The sequence below is a fragment of the Panthera uncia genome, assembly GCF_023721935.1.
Source record: "Panthera uncia isolate 11264 chromosome A3 unlocalized genomic scaffold, Puncia_PCG_1.0 HiC_scaffold_12, whole genome shotgun sequence".
In the NCBI taxonomy this organism is placed as follows: domain Eukaryota; kingdom Metazoa; phylum Chordata; class Mammalia; order Carnivora; family Felidae; genus Panthera; species Panthera uncia.
The window spans coordinates 16,764,679-16,785,079 of record NW_026057579.1 but is presented as its reverse complement, the minus strand read 5'-3'; the positions used below and the strand labels follow the sequence as shown (position 1 = coordinate 16,785,079).

At 44.7% G+C, this 20,401-nt stretch overlaps 1 protein-coding gene across 1 annotated transcript in view; it reads right to left on the bottom strand.

The window, feature by feature from the left end:
• The window catches only part of ALK (ALK receptor tyrosine kinase), a 675,158-nt gene that overhangs the window by 305,902 nt on the left and 348,855 nt on the right, over positions 1-20,401 (bottom strand). Inside the window, exon 4 of the mRNA XM_049651902.1 lies at positions 9,605-9,806. Within this exon, the coding sequence (XP_049507859.1) occupies positions 9,605-9,806 (202 nt within the window). The remainder of the gene's footprint in view (positions 1-9,604; positions 9,807-20,401) is intronic.

The following is a 20,401-nucleotide window of genomic DNA, read 5'->3' as shown; positions in this document are numbered from 1 at the left end:
TGCCTTGGTGAGGAGGGGATGGGTACTGTTACTACGCAAGCCAGAGGCACATTCGTACGAAGTGTGAGAACTCTGAGAGACTGGATGGGGGCAGACTGGCTAAGTGATCATGTAGCCCCAGCACCACCTACTTCTCAAGCTGCTGGGCCTTGGGACATGGTCCCTCCATGCATGCATGCCTTTGGCTCATTTCCCCCCTGACTGCTGCCCCTCCTCCCTTCAGAGCCAGCTCAAGCTGTCTTCTCTGGGCCAGCTTGCCTACCAGCCAGCAGCACACTCATGCATACACTCTTCCACACCCCTCTGCACATGTCCTATGCATAAACTCATTATAGCCCTTTCCCCACAGCATCACAGCCGTCCCTTGTCACCTAACACTAAACCTCACTGTGAGCCCCTTGAAGGCAGGATGAGCCATCAGAGTTCAACCAAGACTAATAAACGTTTGTTGACAGAATGCCTGATGGAATGAATGAGTGAATTGCTTGACGTTAATGGTTTATTACCTAAATTCCTCCACCTATTTTCTTTTAATTTTTTTAAACATTTTAATTAATTTTTGAGAGACAGAGTGCCAGCAGGGGAGGGGCAGAGAGAGAGGGAGACACAGAATCTGAAGCAGGCTCCAGGCTCTGAGCTGTCAGCACAGAGCCCGATGTGGGGCTTGAACCCATGAACTGTGTGGTCATGACCTGAGCCAAAGTTAGACACCCAACCAACTAAGCCATCCAGGTGCCCCTAAATTCCTCCACCTATTTTTAATATCTCCCTCCCCACTGGGAAAAGGTGAGGGTCAACAAACACTTCTTAGATGAAACCAATCAGGTTTGCATACAACGTACATTTATCATTATGGGATTTTCCAAGATGCCATTCTGACAAGCCAAGGGGTTAGAGGTATTCACATTCTCTCAACTTCCTAGTGTTTAATCCATCAAATATCCGGGGCAGAGTGGAAAAAGGAAAGCAACCAGCTCAAAAGAGCCCTCCTACAAGCCCTAGGCTGTCAAATCTCAAAGGTCAAAACTGGCAGAAGCCGATGGTCTTTTCATTTATTTTTCTTGACGCCCATCAGTGAAAGCAATCATGAGCAAAAGTTGTACCTGCCAGGAAAGGAATTGTCCTTTGTACTTAGTGGCAACCTTCACAGTTGAGGTGCACTCTGACAGCTGCTTCCTGAACCCCAGAGAGGATTATACATGTATCCCTGGGCGGGGGCAAAAGGTGGGAACAAAATACTTTTCATCTTCTTATTGATTGGAGACTCTTCTATGATCTCGGATTGGGCTTTAAGTCTTAGACTCAGAGCTCAGGTTTAAGAAGAGTTGCATCATAGATTACCATAAACTGACCTGGTGTCCATGCACCTAACAAAGAACACTTACTATGGGCCAGATGCTGTGCCAGGCAAGCATCCTGTGCAAGGAGTAAGAAGATACACAGCCTGAGGCCTCGACCTTCAGGGTTTCTGGCTCAGAATTAGATGACCAAATATCAGCTGAGTCTTCTTGAGAAGAGCTTTACTTGACTGGATAAGAACAGGTGCCAGTTTTTTCAGAGTCACACATGATACCAGGGTTCCAGTACAATGCCTCCTTGTGGAAACAACAAGAGCCAGAAAAAAAAAAAAAGCACCCAAAAGATATGTGTTTCTCTATGTGCTTCCCCATAACAAAGGGAAAATCATTGAACCTCTCTGAGATTCAGTTTACTTATCTGTAAAATGAGGATAATAACATATATGACACACTGGGTGCCTGGATGGCTCAGTCGGTTAAGCATCTGACTTCAGCACAGGTCATTATCTTGCTCAGAGCCTGGAGCCTGTTTCGGATTCTGTGTCTCCCTCTCTCTCTGCCCCTCCCCTTCTCATGCTCTGTCTCTGTCTCTCTCAAAAATAAACATTAAAAATTTTTTAAAATAATATATGACACAGATCAAAATGAAGATGAAATGAGTTGCTGGGCTGATTGTAGTTGGTGCACCTTGGAACCTGAACGTGCACTGTACAGAGTTGCTATGAATGCTAACAGCATAGTATCTATCCCCCGAGAACAAAAAGGAGTGCCATGCTCCAATGTCAACGTGGGACCTACATGAAGGTCAACACATGACATTCTGAAGACTAGAGATGGATGGTGGGTAGGTGGATGGATGTGGCTATGGATGGATGGATGGATGGATGGATGTGGATGGATGGATGGGTGGATGGATAGAGAATCTCTCTGACTCTGAAAAGTCCAGCTTTCTCTAGTCCACCCTGTATTCTTCCTAGTCCCCTATGGCCTTAAAAGCCACAGTAATTCTGGAGAGAGAATGATAGATGTGTCTTGAGTAGATGCACTGGTGGAGACCAGTACCTTAAATAGCCTTGGATTTACCCAGTTGTTCCAGATGGGGACCACACAGGCAGAATCAGGCCACAGGGGGAAACCTTGTCAACTAGCATGTGTATCTGTGAGGGGGAAATAGGACGCTACACCCTGCACACAAGTGTATCTCATTTCTCTTAGCTTTCTTCCAACCTTCTGTCTTTAGTATTTAGCAAATGATTGTAGATAGTTACCAGCTTATGTAATCAACTAATTTAAGGTGAGGTATTTGCCATGATCCCTAATTTTTGATGCACACCAGAATCCCTGTGTCATTTTCTAGACATACTCATGTTCATGCCCCTTCCCAAGATGAATAAAATCAGAATCACTCTGCATGGGACTAAGCTATACAAATTTTATAAAATGGGTGGTTCTGATTTGTACCACCAAAGCTTGAGACCTATCATATTAATGGCTTCAAATCCAAATGTTCTAGAGAGGACTAACATTTCAGTAGTTGCTTCAACAATACTATTCACAGGGATGAGAAATACAGCGAATCCAAGCACAGCCAATGGGACTGGTCCTTTGGGGCCCAACTTAGGGAACACAAGCAGTCACTCTGAGGATAGGGGGTGTGAAACTGTGGCTGTCCTCATACCCAATCCCACACAGCCCTGAGCTTCCTGGAGGAAGGCCAGCCCTGCTCCTCTGCCCCTGCGAGGGGCCGCCAGGAGCAGGAACAAAGCACTATTAGCACCTGTTCTGCATGTCATCTAATTTAATCCTCACAACAACCTCATGAGGCATGCCAATTATTACCATTTTACAGATAGGAAAGCTGAGGCTCATAGACAGTCAGAGACTTGCCTAAACTCACACTGTGTGTGGGAGCTACTTCCAAGCACACTAAAGACCCAAGTCTCATGCTCGGAGAACCACAACCTGTGTGACTATTCCCGTGACCAGGTGTCCTGGAAATATGCATCTGACAAGCCTGGGTGTGGGTGTTAAGGCTTTTAAAAATTGTCTTTAAAGCCTCTAAATGGCTCTCTCTTTTTAGTGTAAATCACCCGGACATTAAAGCCCTTATTGTATATTTATTAGTGTGTTATTCAGACCAAGGGGAAAAAGAGAAAAGCGACACTCTGAATGACTTTGAAAGGGAGAAAATGCTGGGTCTGAAATTAAATCATTGTGACACTGCCACTTGAGGGCATCAATTTCAATAAATGATCACCTTTTTTATTCTCGATCCCGTTTATCACGCAGGCAGGATGTGAGGAGGACTTTGGCTGGAGGGTGCTGAATGCCACAGGCCCCTGATCTCCCCGTGTTGGCCAGACTTGCCACACCACCCTGGGCCAACTGAAGTTAAATCCGGCACAGTTTGGCAGTCAGGCATCTTTTCAGAAGCACATGCCTAGTGGCATCTTTCCATGTTGCCCTGCCTGAAGCCTATCCCTCGCTCAGCCTGCTGAGACCATTCGGTCTATTTACAGGAGAATTCAGGGCTCTGTACATTTGCAGCAGAAGGTCTCTGCGTCAAGAGGGGGTAACTGTCCTGTAAGCTAGGCTGGGAACAAAGAGCAGGACTCCGGGGTGGGGAAAATTGTTTCCTGCTACCCCAGTCCTCAGTGACCACCTGAGGTGAGGCAGCTGGCCTTGCAGGATGAGGAAGGGGACAGAATGCAGCTGGAATCTCTCCTTGGGAAGGGAAGAAACTGAGGCTGGGAAGAGCCGAAGATTAGCAGGGGAGCCAGGACTGACACAGCACTGCCACACCCACAAGTCAATATTGCTTTGAATTAAATGACTTTGGCAGCTCTCCCATTAGGATTGTTCTGGTTTTAAAGCTGGTATCTTTGGCCAGAACTGACTGGTCTAAATAAATATGGCAGCTGTGTCGGTACCCAGCACGGACATAGGGTTTTCTTCACAAGGGGTGGGTGGCTGCGGATCTTAAGCTGAAGGCAGTGAGCTTGAGGATTTCCTGATGCAGCTGTTCAGCCAGGAGATAGAAGAGAGTACAAGAAAGCAGGGCTCCGGAGGACCAAGAGCTCATACTTTGTCCTTCATCACGTCACGTCACCCCTCAGGGCCTTGGCATCCCCAGTGGACAAGACAGAAGGAACTCAGGTCTCCTCTGAGGGTAGGGGTTAAGATCCTGCAGAAAGGTGAAGCTTTGTGCTGAGGGGAGCCTTATTTCTTGGCCACCTTCTGTGATGAACCTTGTTTGTGCTACAGAATGGCCCTGACAGCTTATCGTGGCTCAAGTCTGAGTATCCCCAGATCCTTTAGGTTTAAAGCATCTTTTCAAGTATTAGTAATTCAAATGATTGGCAACTTGTATCCCCTCAGGGCCCAATTCTTCCCTCTACACACTGTGTAGCTCTGGTCACACACAATAAAGTCCCTGGATACCCAAGGCTGCAGGAGAAAGGTGTGTGCTCGGGTGTCCGGGAAGGAACTGAGAAGGCACTCCTACAACCCCAAACACCCCCACCCCCTGAGCCTGGAGTCCTGAGTCCAGGAGGGCACCAATGTCACACTGGCAACTTCTGTTCCTTAATATCTCTGGGCCCCCATTTAAAGCCATCTGCACAAGCACGTGCTGAATCCTCCTTACTGGACTGTATGTTCCCTGAAGGTTGTGCCTGTGCCCTCTTTGGCTGTGTATTCCCAACACCTACTGCATGGGAGGCACAGGATCCATGGTTGTTAGAGGGATGGATACCCTGGAAAGCATCTAGCATGTGTTAAGTACCTAATATGGTTGGCACAGCATGAACCATTTTCCTTATGCCATTTCACAGCTCACCATTCTAAATAGGGATTATCATATTCATTCAATTCATGGGGACTTTGTAACCTCTGACTTCTAGTTAAGATGTCCTATGCCTGCTGGATTCTGTGGCCAGCAGGGCTGGGCTGTTTGACAGAGCATTTCTCCGCTTCCGTGCTCCTGTGGCCATTCTGGCAGGGCAGATGAGCAGATGAGCGGGCCAAGCACTCATCACTTTGCATCCCCTGGGAGACCGAGGCCAAAGCCAGGCCTCCTTGGCAGAGGCGGGCGCTCATGCTCTGTGATTCACTAGACCTCATGTATGTGGCTGCTTTCCAGGAGGCAAGGAAGGGAGCAGCTGCTGGGGCTCCCCCACTGCCTGTCCTTGCCTCCGGTGTCTCCAGGCAGGCTGCTGCTCCCCCAGTGTTGCACTTCATACTCACGACTTGGTGTCGGGGGGACTCAGTGGCCTCAGGCTTGTCCTTCCCCAGCCCACTCCTATGAGTCAAGCTCTCCCCAGCTGACTGTGTTATGACACTTTCCTCCCTTGTTACTACAAATGGAGAATGTTGTTTTGCAAATAGCAGTCCCCAAACCACCCATGTTCTGTCCTGAGAGGAAGCCAGCCCCATTTGTAATTATCACTGTCATCACCACCAGGATTTCACTGTGTCCCCCTCACCACTTGGAGCACAATGTTGTCGGGTCGTCTCCGACATAAAAGGGACTGAACTTCAGTGAGGCAAAGTGCCAAGGACCTCAAAACCAAAGGATCCTTGAGATTGCCACCAACCCCACAATCAGAGAGCGGATGAGTCTTAGTCCTTTGTGCTCCCCATCTGAGCAGAACAGAGCAGATTAGGGTATTAAATAATGGTCCCTTACATGTGCATCCTGCTTAGTGTGAAAAGCCCTTTACGTCTTTTATTCCTTTAACTCCACAGCACCACATGAGTAGGGCTGGCATCATCATCCTCACTTCACAGATGGGGAAACTGAGGTTTAGTAGGGGTGGAATTCACCCTGAAGTCATAGAGCTCATTCATGGAAAATCCTTTCATAGACCATCAAAGGCTAGTCTTTTGTATCTAGCACCTGTATGGTCCTAACAAATAGAAAGTACCCAATGAGTAATGGTTCTCCAAACTGAGGAATAGTGAACTAGGACCTAAACTGAGGGCTTTGATTCATAGAATACTGATTTTTTTGCTGCAGCAACACAGCCTAATTGAGCTCTTCCAGCAACGGGCAAAAATAGTCTGAAGTTAGTCTGCTTAGGTTCAGACCTCCTGCACCCTGTCTAGCCAGTGACCTTGGGAAGGTTGTTTGATCTTACTGAATTTCCCCATCTGTGAAATGGAAGATAGTAACAGTGACTGCTTCATTGTGTTGGTGAGTATTAAATAAGAAAATACACGTAAAGTGCACAGTGTTGACTGGGAAGTCACATCTGGGAAGTGTTAAAAAGTGTTGATAGCAGTTATTATTACTCAAGGGTAGAGACTGCACCTTACAGATCTATGTAACTGAGGAATCAGTACAGTGGTTGGCACACAGACTTGAGTGTAGGGCTGAAGACACCTGTCTACCAACACTGGCATTCATCACATGACATGGAGTGAGTCCTTTTCCCATTCTGGGCCTCAGTCCCCACTCCTGAGAATTGACAAGGTTGAATCTTGAGGTAAATCTCAGGGTTCCTCCCAGCTCTAAAATTCTCTAGCTATTTCAGTAGTTCTCAAAGGGGACAATTTTGCCCCCCAGGGGACATATGGCAATGTCTGGAGACATTTTTGTTGCCATGACCAGTAGAGATGCTACTGGCATCCAGTGGGTAGAGGCCTGGGAAGCTGGGGAGCCATGCACAGGACAGTGACCACAGAAGGAATTGTCTGGTCCCAGATGTCAATAGTGCTGAGGCTGAGCAACCCAGATCCAACTCTACACAAATACCTAGAGCTCTGTGAAGTGTTGAACAAGTGCCTGTGCCCTGCAGCTTGCCAAGATGCCTGGGGCAGCACAGCTCCTCCATGCATCAGGACAGTCTGTGGACTGCCCCTTCGGCTGCCACTTGCTACCCTCACCACATCGATTTTGTTAGGGGTGGGGAGGCTGTCTCAGGCATCTTTAGTTTCAATTTGGAACCACTCCTGCTCATCCCCAAACTCCAAGATGGCTCTGTCAGGACTAAGGGAGAATGTCTCTACACAGAGATGCCTGGAACTCAGCCTAAGGCAAAGGCCCTGTAGATGTAGGGCAGCCCCAAGCAAAGGCATCAAGTCAGGAGGCTTGTCACAGCACACTTGCTTCCTTTCTCCTGCTTCAACTCCCACTTTTCAGGGGGCAGGCCAATTCCTACAGTGGGAGAGTCGCTCTGGGAAAAAATGCAATGGCTAGCATGATGGGCCTTGAGACTGGGGAGAATCACAGCCTGCCCACACTGTGCTGTCTTCCTTTCCCTATTCTCATTGTCTATGAAGGGAAGGTGGCCATCATATGCCCCCTGAGCTCATCTGTCTCAAATCTAGAGGATCTAGTGGATCTCTTTTGTAAGGTTCTTTCACCTTCCATTTCCTTTTCCCTGACCCTGCCCTTTCCCTCTGAGTTCCTGCTGAGAGGCTATGGGTTTCCTGGAAAGTGCACTAATGAGAGAAGGGGAGATCTGGAGTCCACTTTGGGCCATATCACTTCCTATTTCCTCTCTCTGCCTCAGTTTTCTCATTTGTTAAGTGGGAACTCACCAGGTAGTTGCATGCATAGGAAGATAAAGAGGGGAAACGTCTTTGCAAGACCCCATGGCTAGTCATTGGGAGGAGCTGTGGTCTTCCAAACCATGCTATCCAGGGGACTAGGCTCTGCTACTCAGAAAGCACTGAAATCCCTCTGGCACTCTTCCTTCACATGCATGCACATTCTCAGCCTGCACTTCAGGGAGACTCTGAACTCCACTTCACCCTGTGACATCAATGAGTCCCAGCCTCCAACCACACACTTTAACAGATTGATGGTCTGAATTCTCAGCAGCCTTGAGCAGTGCTGTCTGGTCTCTTCCAGGATTGGTGGGGCAAGAAGGCTGAGTGCAGAAGTCAAGTTCATGAGACTGGGCAGACGCCTACAGGATGGCATGGCAGCAGAAGCCAGTACCGACCCTGCCCATGGATGGGAGGCCTTACCATCTGGGCTTCTCCCAAGAAAGGGAGGCCATGCTGGAAGGAAGTTCGGCCCCAAGGACAGCTCATCTAAAACAGTAGGCAGCCTGGACACCCAACATTCCTAACTTCTGGAGAACATAGGAAGAGGCACTTGGTACTGGTACTTGGTACCAGAGGTACTTGGTACTTGGTACTTGGCTGGATGGACCCTCCCATTTCAGAGGCATGAAGATGGATATAGAGTTTAGGTATGGGGACAACATCCTTCTTGAAGCTAAGATTTTATTCCTCCTGGGACTGTAGGAGCTTGTAGTTTTTTGAAGCACAGCTAAATACAGATGAGTCAGCAGTAGGAGAGTAGGGTGGAGATTTTCAAGAAATTATTAAGGAGGCCATAGAGCTTTTTGGAAAAGCAGTAGACAGGCTATCCCCTCCTGACCCAGCACACCATGGAGGTAAACAATGGGTAACATCACTGTTCGGATGGGACTCCTCTGAAAGATATTTTCTTAGAAAGAAGCTAACTCTAAGCTTAGATAGAAATCTGAAGTTTATCTTCTGTAAACATGCCACAAAGAAAGATCTTTCACCCTTGATTATAAACTAATCAGATCTGGGGCCCCTCAAAAGTGGGGTTTTATGATGGCATTTATTCTTATGGAATAAGAAAAAAAAGGTATGCACAGAGATACCCTGGTTCAAATTTGCTTTCCAATGTGACTACTTCTAGAGGCCCAGTGGATCACTGAGTAAGCAAGTGAATATCTTCTGGAAGCTTGAGGAGCTCACAGACATGGGTATCTGGTGTGATTTCAGTATTGTGTAAGCCTCAGAGGTTCTGGAATGAAGCTTGTTCCAATCTCTATTGAATTGATACCACTGTGGTATCCCTGACCAGTTCTGCTCTGGGTCCCACACTCCTGCACGACCTGCTTAGGTGGCTACAATGATTTGCTCTTTCCCTACCTGCTCAAGTCCTGATGGTAAAATCCCATTTCCAGCATATTAAATTACTTTCATTTTGGCCTTTTAACACTCCCCTTGGCTGTTTTCTTCTTGGCTCCATCTGTACTTTGGGAAATAAATACCTTTAACACCCACTCGTTAAATGCCCACTTTGCCAGCTGGTCTTCTGGCCTCTGGAAGGACCACCAGCCTGGGCAGCCAAAGGGCCCTACAGAACAGTGCCTGAGACACTGCCTTGGGAATATTAGCAATAATGGCTCAATCTGGACCCTACCCATTGAAAGATGACTGTGAGTTTTAAGTAGATGTCACAGACTCTGGAAATTTGCAGCCAAAAGCCAAATGGCCTTTTATATCATCAGTTTTGGACATGGGGAGGGACTTACCCATGCTTTCCCGGAGTGGGTACCAGAAGGATCTCTCTTCCAGCCTCGTTGTGGGGCAGTAGCTGGGCGACATACCTCCCAGAAGGCTGCAGATGCCTGTGCACTGAGACAGCCAGGCTGCAGTGCTCGCTGCTGCTCCTCATCCATGGGCTCAGGATGGTGTGCTTGGAGTTTGCTGAGGTGTTGAGGAGCAGGAAGGAGCCTGGCAAGAGACAGACAAGGTGACTCTGCAGGTGTGTACAGATAGGAGCACCAGCAGCATCTCCGTGGCAGGATATAGAGACCAATGGCACCAAAGTCAGCAATGGTATAGGCCTTTCTCACCTTCTTCACATAAACACAACCCTCTTTCCCTTTTCTTAGATCATCTTTGTGAAAAGCAAAGCCTGAAGCAAGAGAATGGTAATTCTGGACTTACTAAGGCTCTCACCTTAGTTCCCTGTCTTACTAGTTCTATGTACTGGAGTTCCAGGTTCTTCATCTGTAAAATGGCAATGAAAACACCTATATCAAAGGGTGGGTGTAAAGATTATATGAGATAAGCGTGGGGAGTACTTTACCCAGTTCTGGGTGGAGAGGAAGGCCCCTATTAAATCATCAATTACTTGATTTCAACTGTCTTCTAAGTTAAAGTAGAGATGATAGTTTACAGATTATTTGTCAGCCAATAGGCACGATTAACAAAGTCTCACAGGCAACTGGAGAAAAATAGGGGGTATTACCTAATCCCCATAGAATAACCAGCATGAGAAACCCAACCCAGATGCTAAGATGTTCTGATGGATTTACAGCCTGGTCTACAGGGACAGTCTAAATAGTCGCTGCCTCCAAAATGTGCCAAGAATGGAGCCAGGACACTAGTGCCATTTTGTAAACATCCATGTAGGGTGTTTCCAAACCCTATAAACCAAAGCACACTCTGGGGCATCTCAGGCCACCCTACAGGTCACAGTTTAAATAAAAGCTGAGTTCTCCATATCACATTCAAGCCAACTTAGCACTCAATTTATGGCCAATTCAGAGTTTCTCAGGAATGTATGGATTGGCTCTACAATCTCAAATAACTCTGACCAGTTCAAGGTTTTCCTTGACAGGTGGGTGGCTTGGAGAGGCAGCATTTGGGTCACTTATTATGCAGTAGTCAAGTTCACAGCTCATGCTCCTTTGGTTACTAGCTGAGTGATCTTGTGCAAAGCATTAACTTTCTCAGGTTTCAGTTTTCTCGTTTATAAAACCGAGTGAGAAGGGTTGGCTGAACTCAATAATCTCTTAAGATCCATTTCAGCTCTTGAGTCTATGCGTCATGTGGATTTGTAACTGGTCTCCATAAAGAAAGCCCTACAAATCCTCTCTGGTGCTGTGCCTGTGGCAAAATGTGCCTCTGGGGCAAGCCAACCCTAATTCCAGTAGTATAGGCCAAGTGATCTACAAGAAACCTGTATTCATGGGGATTACTGTCAGCATAAAAGCACAGCACCATTTTATTGTTCCAGGCATTCCTTCTGATGCATTAATTTCACTTGTGACACTTCTGCACTGAAGTTTTGGACCATTTGATGCTGCTTCTTTTGCAGTGGAAGACTATTCCAAGATTCCTGACTCCTCCAGTGGGAACCAGCTAATGAGTGCTCAGCCCTCTTAAACCACTCCTAAGCACTTCAAGCTGGTCTCCTTCTACAGACAACCCAATTTACCAGGTAGGTAAATGAACTAGCAGTCAGTGGTAGAGAATGAATCAGATGAAGAAGCATTCTTTAAGGAGAAGGTATCGTGTCAGGAATTGGAGATTTGCAATATTCTGGAAGTAGATAAATGTGACTTCCAGTTATAATCAGGATGAGGTCAGTGCAAGACTGTTTCTGAGCTGGACTGGGGACCAGGGGTCAGCATGGCAAACTGCACCCTTTGTAATTGTTGGGAAGTTTCAGCATGGCAGATGGGCCAGCGGAAAGTGCTCTACAACCCTCAGTAAATAATCTATACTATTACTCTGTTTTACAATGGGAGAGGTATTCTTGTCATGGGTACAGAGGTAGAAGAAAGGGAATAGAATCAAATATCAGAACTAGACAGGACTTAAAGGTCACGTAATATGATGCCCTAACTTTCCTAAAGAAGCAGACTAGAGGTCAAAATGGAGAAATGACTTGTCCAACATCTTAATTTGAAACTCCAAATCAAACTCCAGGGGTTTGGATTCCTAACCAGTGCTCTTTACCTTATATGTTTCTCATTATCCCACTGTATCCCTTATCTTAAAACATGATCAGGGTGCATTGTGGCCAAGCTGTACAGCTCAGGAACTCAGAGGGGGAGGAAGAGAAGAAGGAAGGCAGTGGGGTACTGAACCAAATCCATTTGTTCACTGGCTCCCTGTTCACTCTTTCTTGCCCTCAAATTTCATTTACTGGATTCCACTGTTGAGCAAACATCCAGGCACTGGCTTTGCCCTGGGGACACAGTCATAAACCAGACACAGTGTTGGCTTTTAAGGAACTCCAGGTCCAGTAGGGGTGATGAGATCACTGTAATAACTACAATCAAAAGCAGAGGTTATAAAGTCATAAGACATCTACAGGTAAGGCACTTTGGGAGGCTCCAGGAAGGAGACATTAGGTTCAGTTGGGAAGATTCATAAAGAAGATGACCTTTGAGCTAGGTCTTAAAGGGAGAGAAAAACAAAGATATTGGCAGAACCAGCCATGCAGGGCTTGAGGGAAGAGGAGTAAAGGCATAAATGTAGAAAATGTGTAGAGGCACTTGGCTGTAGAGGGGTACTACCTGAAGACAAGGCTGAGGCATAAGGAAGACTAGGGGAGCGAGTGTGGGGCAAGGCCATACAGGACGTTTCATTCCTGGCTGGAGGTATTCACTTCTATGTTTGGAAAGGTTTTTGAGCAGGCAAGTGACATCATCAGAGTGGTGCTTCAGGAAGGTTAATCTGGTATGGTAGGGGAATGGTGGGGATCAATACTGACCTGACCTCATCTTATAGTACTAATTACACTAAGCAGGGATGTGACTAAATGCAAATGTGACATGTTTAGATTGTTACTATTGTAAGCAAAGGTGCCATGTTGGGGATAGACTCTGGAATTGACTGGGGTATCCAATACCAGATTGATGTGTGTCTATCCAGAGTAGATGAGAGTCCTGGAAGCATGTCTTGGGGCACAGTCTTGCTCTAGATACTTTGGGGCATGGTCTGAGTTTAGGACGAAGGCAGCATGTCACACATATGGAAGCAACAACTGTGCCTGGTCTGAGATCGTACTCGGATGTTTTCAGGTTGGTGGAAAGTCATACTGAAAACAGGTGTTTGAGCTATTGAGGGAAAGAATGTGGGCAAGATGAAGGAGATGTTCTCCTCTTCTCAGAAAGATTACATGCACGTGCACGCATACCCCACCCTGGGAAATTCAAGTTCCCAGGAGAAAATCATACTGCAGGTGCTGGACTTGGGGCTCTCCTGCACCAGTGTTCTTCCCTCCTGGGTGTGGAAACACATGTAAATTCTGTCCTTGTAATTCAGTAGCTCAATAATGGGACTCTTTCAAAGTTGACTGGAAGATGGATTATTTTTCCAGTTCTAATATGTGAGATGATGTTTATATGAATTTTATTTTGTGCAACTGGACTATCAATAAGAGCCTGAGCTTAAAGTATTTTCACTGTCAATGAAACTGTAGTTGAGAGCTATCTCTTCATCAGCAGCTTTTCCGTCTCAAGAAAGAAAAAAAAAAAAAGGAAAAAATACATTTCATAAGCTCCTTGGGATATTGTCAGTATAAATCTTTTAGAGTCAGTGAGCATTTCTATCTCCCCTCCCTCTTTTCTGTTTCTTGTTTATTTTCCTCAGAATAGCTTGGGGCTACTCAAAGGCTCCTGGGGTCCCTCGTAATTAAGATGGATGGCTGGGCAGCTCACAGACCCTCCCCCAGGGTGGGCCATGGGGGAGCAGAGAAGCCGATCAAAGAGCCCTACTTAGTGCCAGGATCATGCTTCCCTTATTAGTGGATCATGTTGATATGCTCAATCATGTAATATGAAATGGTCATTATTTTTACCTCTGGTCACCAATATAGGGATGTGTAGCTCTTATCTCAGTCAGCAGGGTACCAAATTATGGGCCAGAAAACAAAGGGCATGAACCTCGAAGTCAGACAGACTCTTTCATGTCCAGGCCCTGTGTATAATTCTAAACTTCAGACAAATTATCTAAAATTGTTAAACCTCAGTTTGCTCACATTTAATATGGGTGTAGCCTACCTCATGTTGCTGTTGTGGAGATGAAGTTAAATAACACACATGAAGTGGCCAGTATGGTGAGTAGCCCTTAGCAGATATGTGAATGATGTTGATTTTTGTGCTCGGAAGGGCGTCTTAACGTGGAGCTCCTTTTATCTATTACTAAACTTGCGATCAGAAGGATTGAATCAGAAGGATCAGCTCTGCCACAACCAAGCCTCCTTTGTTTGTAAAATGAAAGGATTGGATAGAGTCTCTAAGGACCCTTACAGCTCCAAACTGTCAGTAACTCTATCTGCCTGCCTAGAATACTATCAATCTAAAGGAACCATGTCAAGTCTCCAAGCCCCCAAGTCCTAAAGGCTTGTCCTAATTCACCTCTGTGGCGGTTCTATACCAACAGTTTTAATCGGTTGGCCAAATCGGCCAAGCTGTGAAGTGTGATTCCCTGCCCTGCTTCCTCTCTTCCAATTTACACAAACACATTTCTGGGAAGGGCTCCTAAATCGGCATCATTTATTTCTGTAGATGCTTCTGCTATAAGGCTGGTATCATCTCTAAATACCTGGTATTTAACACAATGCTTGCCATACAGCAGGTACTCAACGGCTTTTAAAAATCAAAGTAATATATGCATGTGGCTGGAAGTCAAAGAGTTCTGAATTGCTCATAATAATATTTATTTATTTATTTATTTAGAACATTTTTTAATGTTTTATTTTACATTTGAGAGAGAGCGAGAGAGAGAGAGCGAGAGAGCGAGCATGAGCAGGGGAGGGCAGAGAGACAGAGACAGAATCTGAAGTAGGCTCCAGGCTCTGAGCTGTCAGCACAGGAGCCTGACGCGGGGCTCGAACTCATGAACTGTGAGACCATGACCTAAGCCTAATTGACCGAGCCACCCAGTCATCCCCATAATAATAATTTTTTAAAGCTACCATGTCTCCAAATCCCAGAGACATCTTTAAAGATTTCTAATTTCTTTTGGTGGCTGCCTTTACAATTCTGACTATGGTGATCGTCGTGTTATTTATTGGCTGTAGGCTCCTTACATGATGGGACAGTTAGAAAAATGGCACTCTTCCCCTTCTAATTCTTGACTGTTTTTAAAAACCTTTTTACTTTTTTATTGCTTACCTTGTTAACTTTCCAATTTATTACTTGTTCCATGAGCTTTAGACACTACCACCTGGCTCTCCTCACTAAAAGTTGAGGCTATTTATTGGTCTTTCTGCCCTTCTCTGCAATTTCCTCACCCACATCCACCTCTCAGGTCAGCTGGGCTTTTCTTTCACATCGTCAACATTGCATACGAGTGATTAAGTCTTGTGTTTGTTTACAGATTGATGCTAAACCTTGCCAACCAGTAGACAGAGATTTTATACTGATGACTATATTTTCCCAGGGCAGTGAAGAAGGGTTATGTTTGTGATCTTCTCTATAGGTCGAAATAACACAACCTACTTCATGAAGAATATTTCTAGCATCAGATCAAATGAATAGTCTTTTTCTTACACTGTCACTTGTCAAAATTGTGGCATGTTTTAATTTGCCTTCTATTTGAATCCAGAATTTCTTGTGCAGTTTGTTTTTCCAGAAATTTCTAGTTGCTCTCCTCTTTTATTTTGTATCTGCCTTCTTTCTTTCTTTTTTCTATTTATTTTCTACCGGCCTTTTATACTGTATCACTAACGCCTTTATATATTCCTTGAAAAAAATCTCTCCCTTCTTCTCAAAGACACTGATTTCCTATTTTAATTTGTGCCAGTCGCTTTTCTGGGCTTCTGCAAAGCCAATATTCTGGAATTTATTTTCACTGGGATCTTCCATTAGTCCTACCATCCTTAGGAAACTTCCTTTGGGTGAAACTTCTTTGTGAATCTTTGAATATCTGAAATATTTTTATTTTGTCTTTACACTTGCTCAATAGCTTTCGTGGCTATAGTTTCTAGATTAGAAATTTTGCTTCAGAAATGTGAAGGCCTCATTTCAGTGTTGTGTAACATCTGTGTGACTGAGGAGAAGTCTGAGGCTAGTTTTATTGTTAATTTCTTTATCGTCAATGTTTTTTCTCTTCTAGGAGGCTTTTAGGATCTTTAACACTGAGTTGCTGAAATTTCAGGACAATGTATCTAGATATGGATCTTTATAAAAATTCCTTCTGGCATTTGATGGTTCTTTCAATCAGAAAACACACACGTCTTTCATCTCCAGTAAATTTGTTTTGTTATTTCTCTCATACCTTCATTCCCTCCTCTTCTCAGCCTTGAATCTTTCTAAAGAGCTTTCTCTCTCCAATTAATCTCTGGTACCTAATGTGTCTTGGTTTTCTCTGGGATCAGTTTTTTTTTGTTGTTGTTGATATTTCTTTTTCATTCTGCTGGGCTATTCATATGCTGAGTGATCCTGAATCAGCACCTTTTGTTTAAACAGGATTGACTAGCGATGCTGATAGGAACTTCAGGGTACATAGAGGGTTCTTACTCTGTCAGGATTGGCCTGATGGCGTCAGGGCCTGGCCACTTTGCTGATGCCCGCTCCCCAGCGTCAGCACGATGGACACACCACTCTGGGTATGAACACTCCTGCCAGCAGTTTTAGTTCTTCCAGTCCACCTGAACTTTTTCTTTTAATTTAAAAACAATGTTTATTTATTTTTGAGAGAGAGATAGAGAGCATGTGAGAAGTGGGGAAGGGGGAGCAGAGAGAGGGACAGAGGATTGGAACCTGGCTCTGGGCTGACAGAATGAGCCTGACATGGGGCTGGAACTCACACACTTTGAGATCATGACCTGAGCTGAATTGGATGCTTAATCGACTGAACCACTCAGGCGCCCCAGTCCACCTGAACTTTCAGAGATGCGTTCCTTCTTTCCCCTCTAGTTAAGTATCTTGCTACCTTTTAGTCTGGAAAACTGGGGTTGAGAACGGGCAGAGACATGTGGAACCATTCTCCCTCTCTTTACTCTGCTCCATCCTTCCGGGGGATTCCTTGTCAGTACTCACTGTGGTGCCTCCCAGCAGATGGGCTCCCTCCTCTGCTCTAACCCCTTATTGCATCTTTTCAGCTATGGCTGCTTCAGTTCCTCTATCAAGAGCTTTGTGCTCTTGAAATTGCTCATGATTTCTTCTCCTGTTCTGTTTGCTAGTTAGAATTTATTCCTCTGTTGAATTCTTTATTATCACTTGAGTGGTATTGCAGGAGAGGAGACAAGTGCGTGCTTAACCTGCCATCCTGAACCAGAAGCTTCTTAATCATGTTCTTTGAGTGAGAACACTGGTAAACAAATGCATGGATGGACAGATTTCCATCTCAGTAAATCACACAGGATTCTACCATCATTGGCTAATTGTCCATATTGCAATTAAACTATTAAATCATTACTATAAGCTATTATTCATTCAATGGGTCATGATGCTGTTCATATTAGGTGAGACCTAAGGAGCAGCAGAAGTTTAATGGGCTGGAATATGGACAGAAGAAGTACAATGTGACACACACAGGCCTCATAAGATGTATGCTATTAGATGCAGTGTCAGGGAATAATGGGGTGCTGTCCCCCACAGTACGTTCCATTGAACACCAGCCCCACAGGGCGTTGACAGGGCTCAGGAGAAAGCTCTGGGATCAAGTAAGTTGGAGGACTATTGGGTCAAACAAAAGTAAATGGGCTCTTTCACTGTAGGGTTTCTTAGAAACTTAGTACACCATAGAGTCATGACTCTTTAAGAGTAGACTATAAACTTAAGATTACCTAAATTCCTTTGGAATCAGAACTCTTTTGCTGTTGTGTATGATGTACCATGGAATATGCTTTGGAAACCCGCCTCTAATGTATTTCTGCTCTAGAGATCACTTGCACAGAGTTGAGAAAGGAAAAAAAAATCATGAAAAAAAAAAGGTAGTGTAGAAGGTGAATAATATATTTGTATCTACAGCATCCCTTAAATCTTAAATCTTCTATGTTTGTCTGATGTTAAACTGTCCTCTCAACAAGAACTGAGCTCCTTATGGCAGCATTCTGCTTCTGGAGAGGCTCCTCTAAGTTACCACGTGGGTTTTTCTCCCTGATGAGACTTAAAAGCACTACATCCATATCTGGCTTTCAGAATGTCAGAACTAGAGACCAACATGGTGGTCACAAAGCTTAACCCCTAGCTGTACTGGGGAGAAAGCCAAGAAGCAAAGAAGCTAAGGATTGCCCAAGATCACACTGCAAATTTGTTGTGGATCTGGAATTCAAAATAAGGTTTTCAGACTTCTTGTCCAGTGGAACCCTGGTCCCCATCTGTCTATGATAGAAACCTGTGATGATGTTTCTGGCAAGACACCTGTTGCTCCTGACCTCACTTTCCTTTCTCTGCACCCTCACAGGTCTGAACACTAGGCTCAGAAGATGGTCTCAAGCCCATCCATCTGACTATCTGCAAAGGTCACAGACTAAGGCTAGGTCAGTGAGACGACAGGTGAGTTCTTTGGAAATCACTTGTGGGAGCTTACGGTGGTCCCCTATGGCTGGGCAGCATGTGAAGGTCTCCTCTGTGTATGTGGTCTTACAAAGTGGCCAAAACACATGAGCACCACATTAAGAGTTCTCTTATTGTTTATTTTTCAAATTCGAATTCTGCTACCCTACCCTCAACTCTGGTTTTAGGTTTTAGTGCAGAATTTTGAAATTTAAAGGAAGGGATAGGTAGGATTATGTTCACTGGCATGCTTTGCCTAATAGTGGGTTAATTTACAAATTTAGAACTTCAGAGACCTAGAGCTCTTGGGGGTCATCATTTGATGCAACCTTTCACTTTGCGGGGCAGGACACTCGATCCAGTGGGATGAAGGGATAGGCCTGAGCTCCCGAACGGGCAGCTGAGCTGTGGTAGGACCCAGCACCTCCAGTCCCAGCCCTGTGTACTTTTACCATCTCACACCGCTGTGATGTCAAATATTTGGAATTAGCTCTTCCGCCCTCCACCACCAGGACTTAGCTGTATTGCTTTACTGCCCCTTCGCTGTGAAGCACTCTGAAGAGAAATGATACCAGTTTTTGATATCAAATGATTAGAAAAACCAAGTGTGCTCATTAAGGGAGGGAAGGGAGGTAGGGAGAGTTGATTTTCCTTGACAGTATTATTAATCTTAACACTATGAGTTCAGTTGTAGCCCAGAGTAGTAGCACATTTGCATGTTTGGTTGGTGGAGTTCTGTAAACTGCCTCTAATATCCAAGTTAACTGAGGCGAAAATATATTTACAGTTGTGTGTGTGTAGTAAGTATGTGTATATTTGTGTGTGCATGCATATAAATAGCTATATAAATGTGTATATCGTTGTGTATGTATGTTTATACAGATGCCTTATTAGATCTCTGACCCTCTTAAAAAAGAATAAATCGATAAATCTTTCTGAGGACACACTTTTTTTTTTTTTTTTAACCAACAGGTTTTATTTAGGAAAAAGGGAAAAAGCCATAACCTCTATATACCGCATGCATGTCCTGGGGTGTCAGCAAAAACCAGATAATAAAAGGCAAAGCAAATAAATAGAAGGAACAGAAGCTAAAGTGCTGAGAAACCTTTTTTTCCCTAAGAGCTCATTTTGGTAATCCTCAAGGAAAATAGAAAAGCACTTGATCTGATGAGAGGGAGAAAGGAGAAGCCAAATGAAAACTAAACAATTGATTTAATTCCATGAGAAGCAGGAGGAAGGAGAGAGAAAATTATCTGCTACAGGCAGGGCAGGAATGGGAGGTGGTTGGGGGACCAGAGTGCCTTTGTTGTAACAAAATCCCCTTTGGAGGGAGAGAAGCATGAAATCAGGTTTTGCCTTACCCGCATAGGTTCTTAGCTCTGGAATCAGATTATTCAATTTTTGCTTTAAGTCCCAGATGTCAGGGTATAAAAATCGTCCATGTTACTTTTTAAATTTTGCTAAGACAGAGCAGATTTTGTCTATGCATTTCATTGATTTTCTTTAATTAAAATTTTAAAAAGCAATTTTTCACCCATTTTCTTATAGGAGTCTCACAGGATCTTAGCTTCCTAATAGTAAGTTCTGATGTTCCATGAACTGGCTCTCAGACACTCCTCTGTTGAAGAAGGAGCACAAAACATGAGCCAACATTGACAACTAAGTGATGCAGTCGAAAAGCAAGAGAAGGCCACCATGGCACTGCTTGCCACTCTGGGCGTGCTGTATGGAGCACTAAGAGACCAAATCTTCATTTTTTAGAAGAGGGAACCACAGGCAGGATGGTGAGGGGCCTGCCTGAGGCAGGCCTGAGGCTATGCTGAGTTCTCTGGGTTTTTTCCAACTGGTCTCCCCACTTCTTGCTTACCTTCCTCCCCTTACATTCCACACACAGCAGCCAGAGTCATATTCTTAAATATAATTTAGTCACTCTCTTGTTTTAAACTCTCCAATAGCTTCCCATTGACCATGAATTAAAACCCAAATTTCTTTTTTTTTTTTTTAATTTTTTTTTTCAACGTTTTTTAATTTATTTTTGGGACAGAGAGAGACAGAGCATGAACGGGGGAGGGGCAGAGAGAG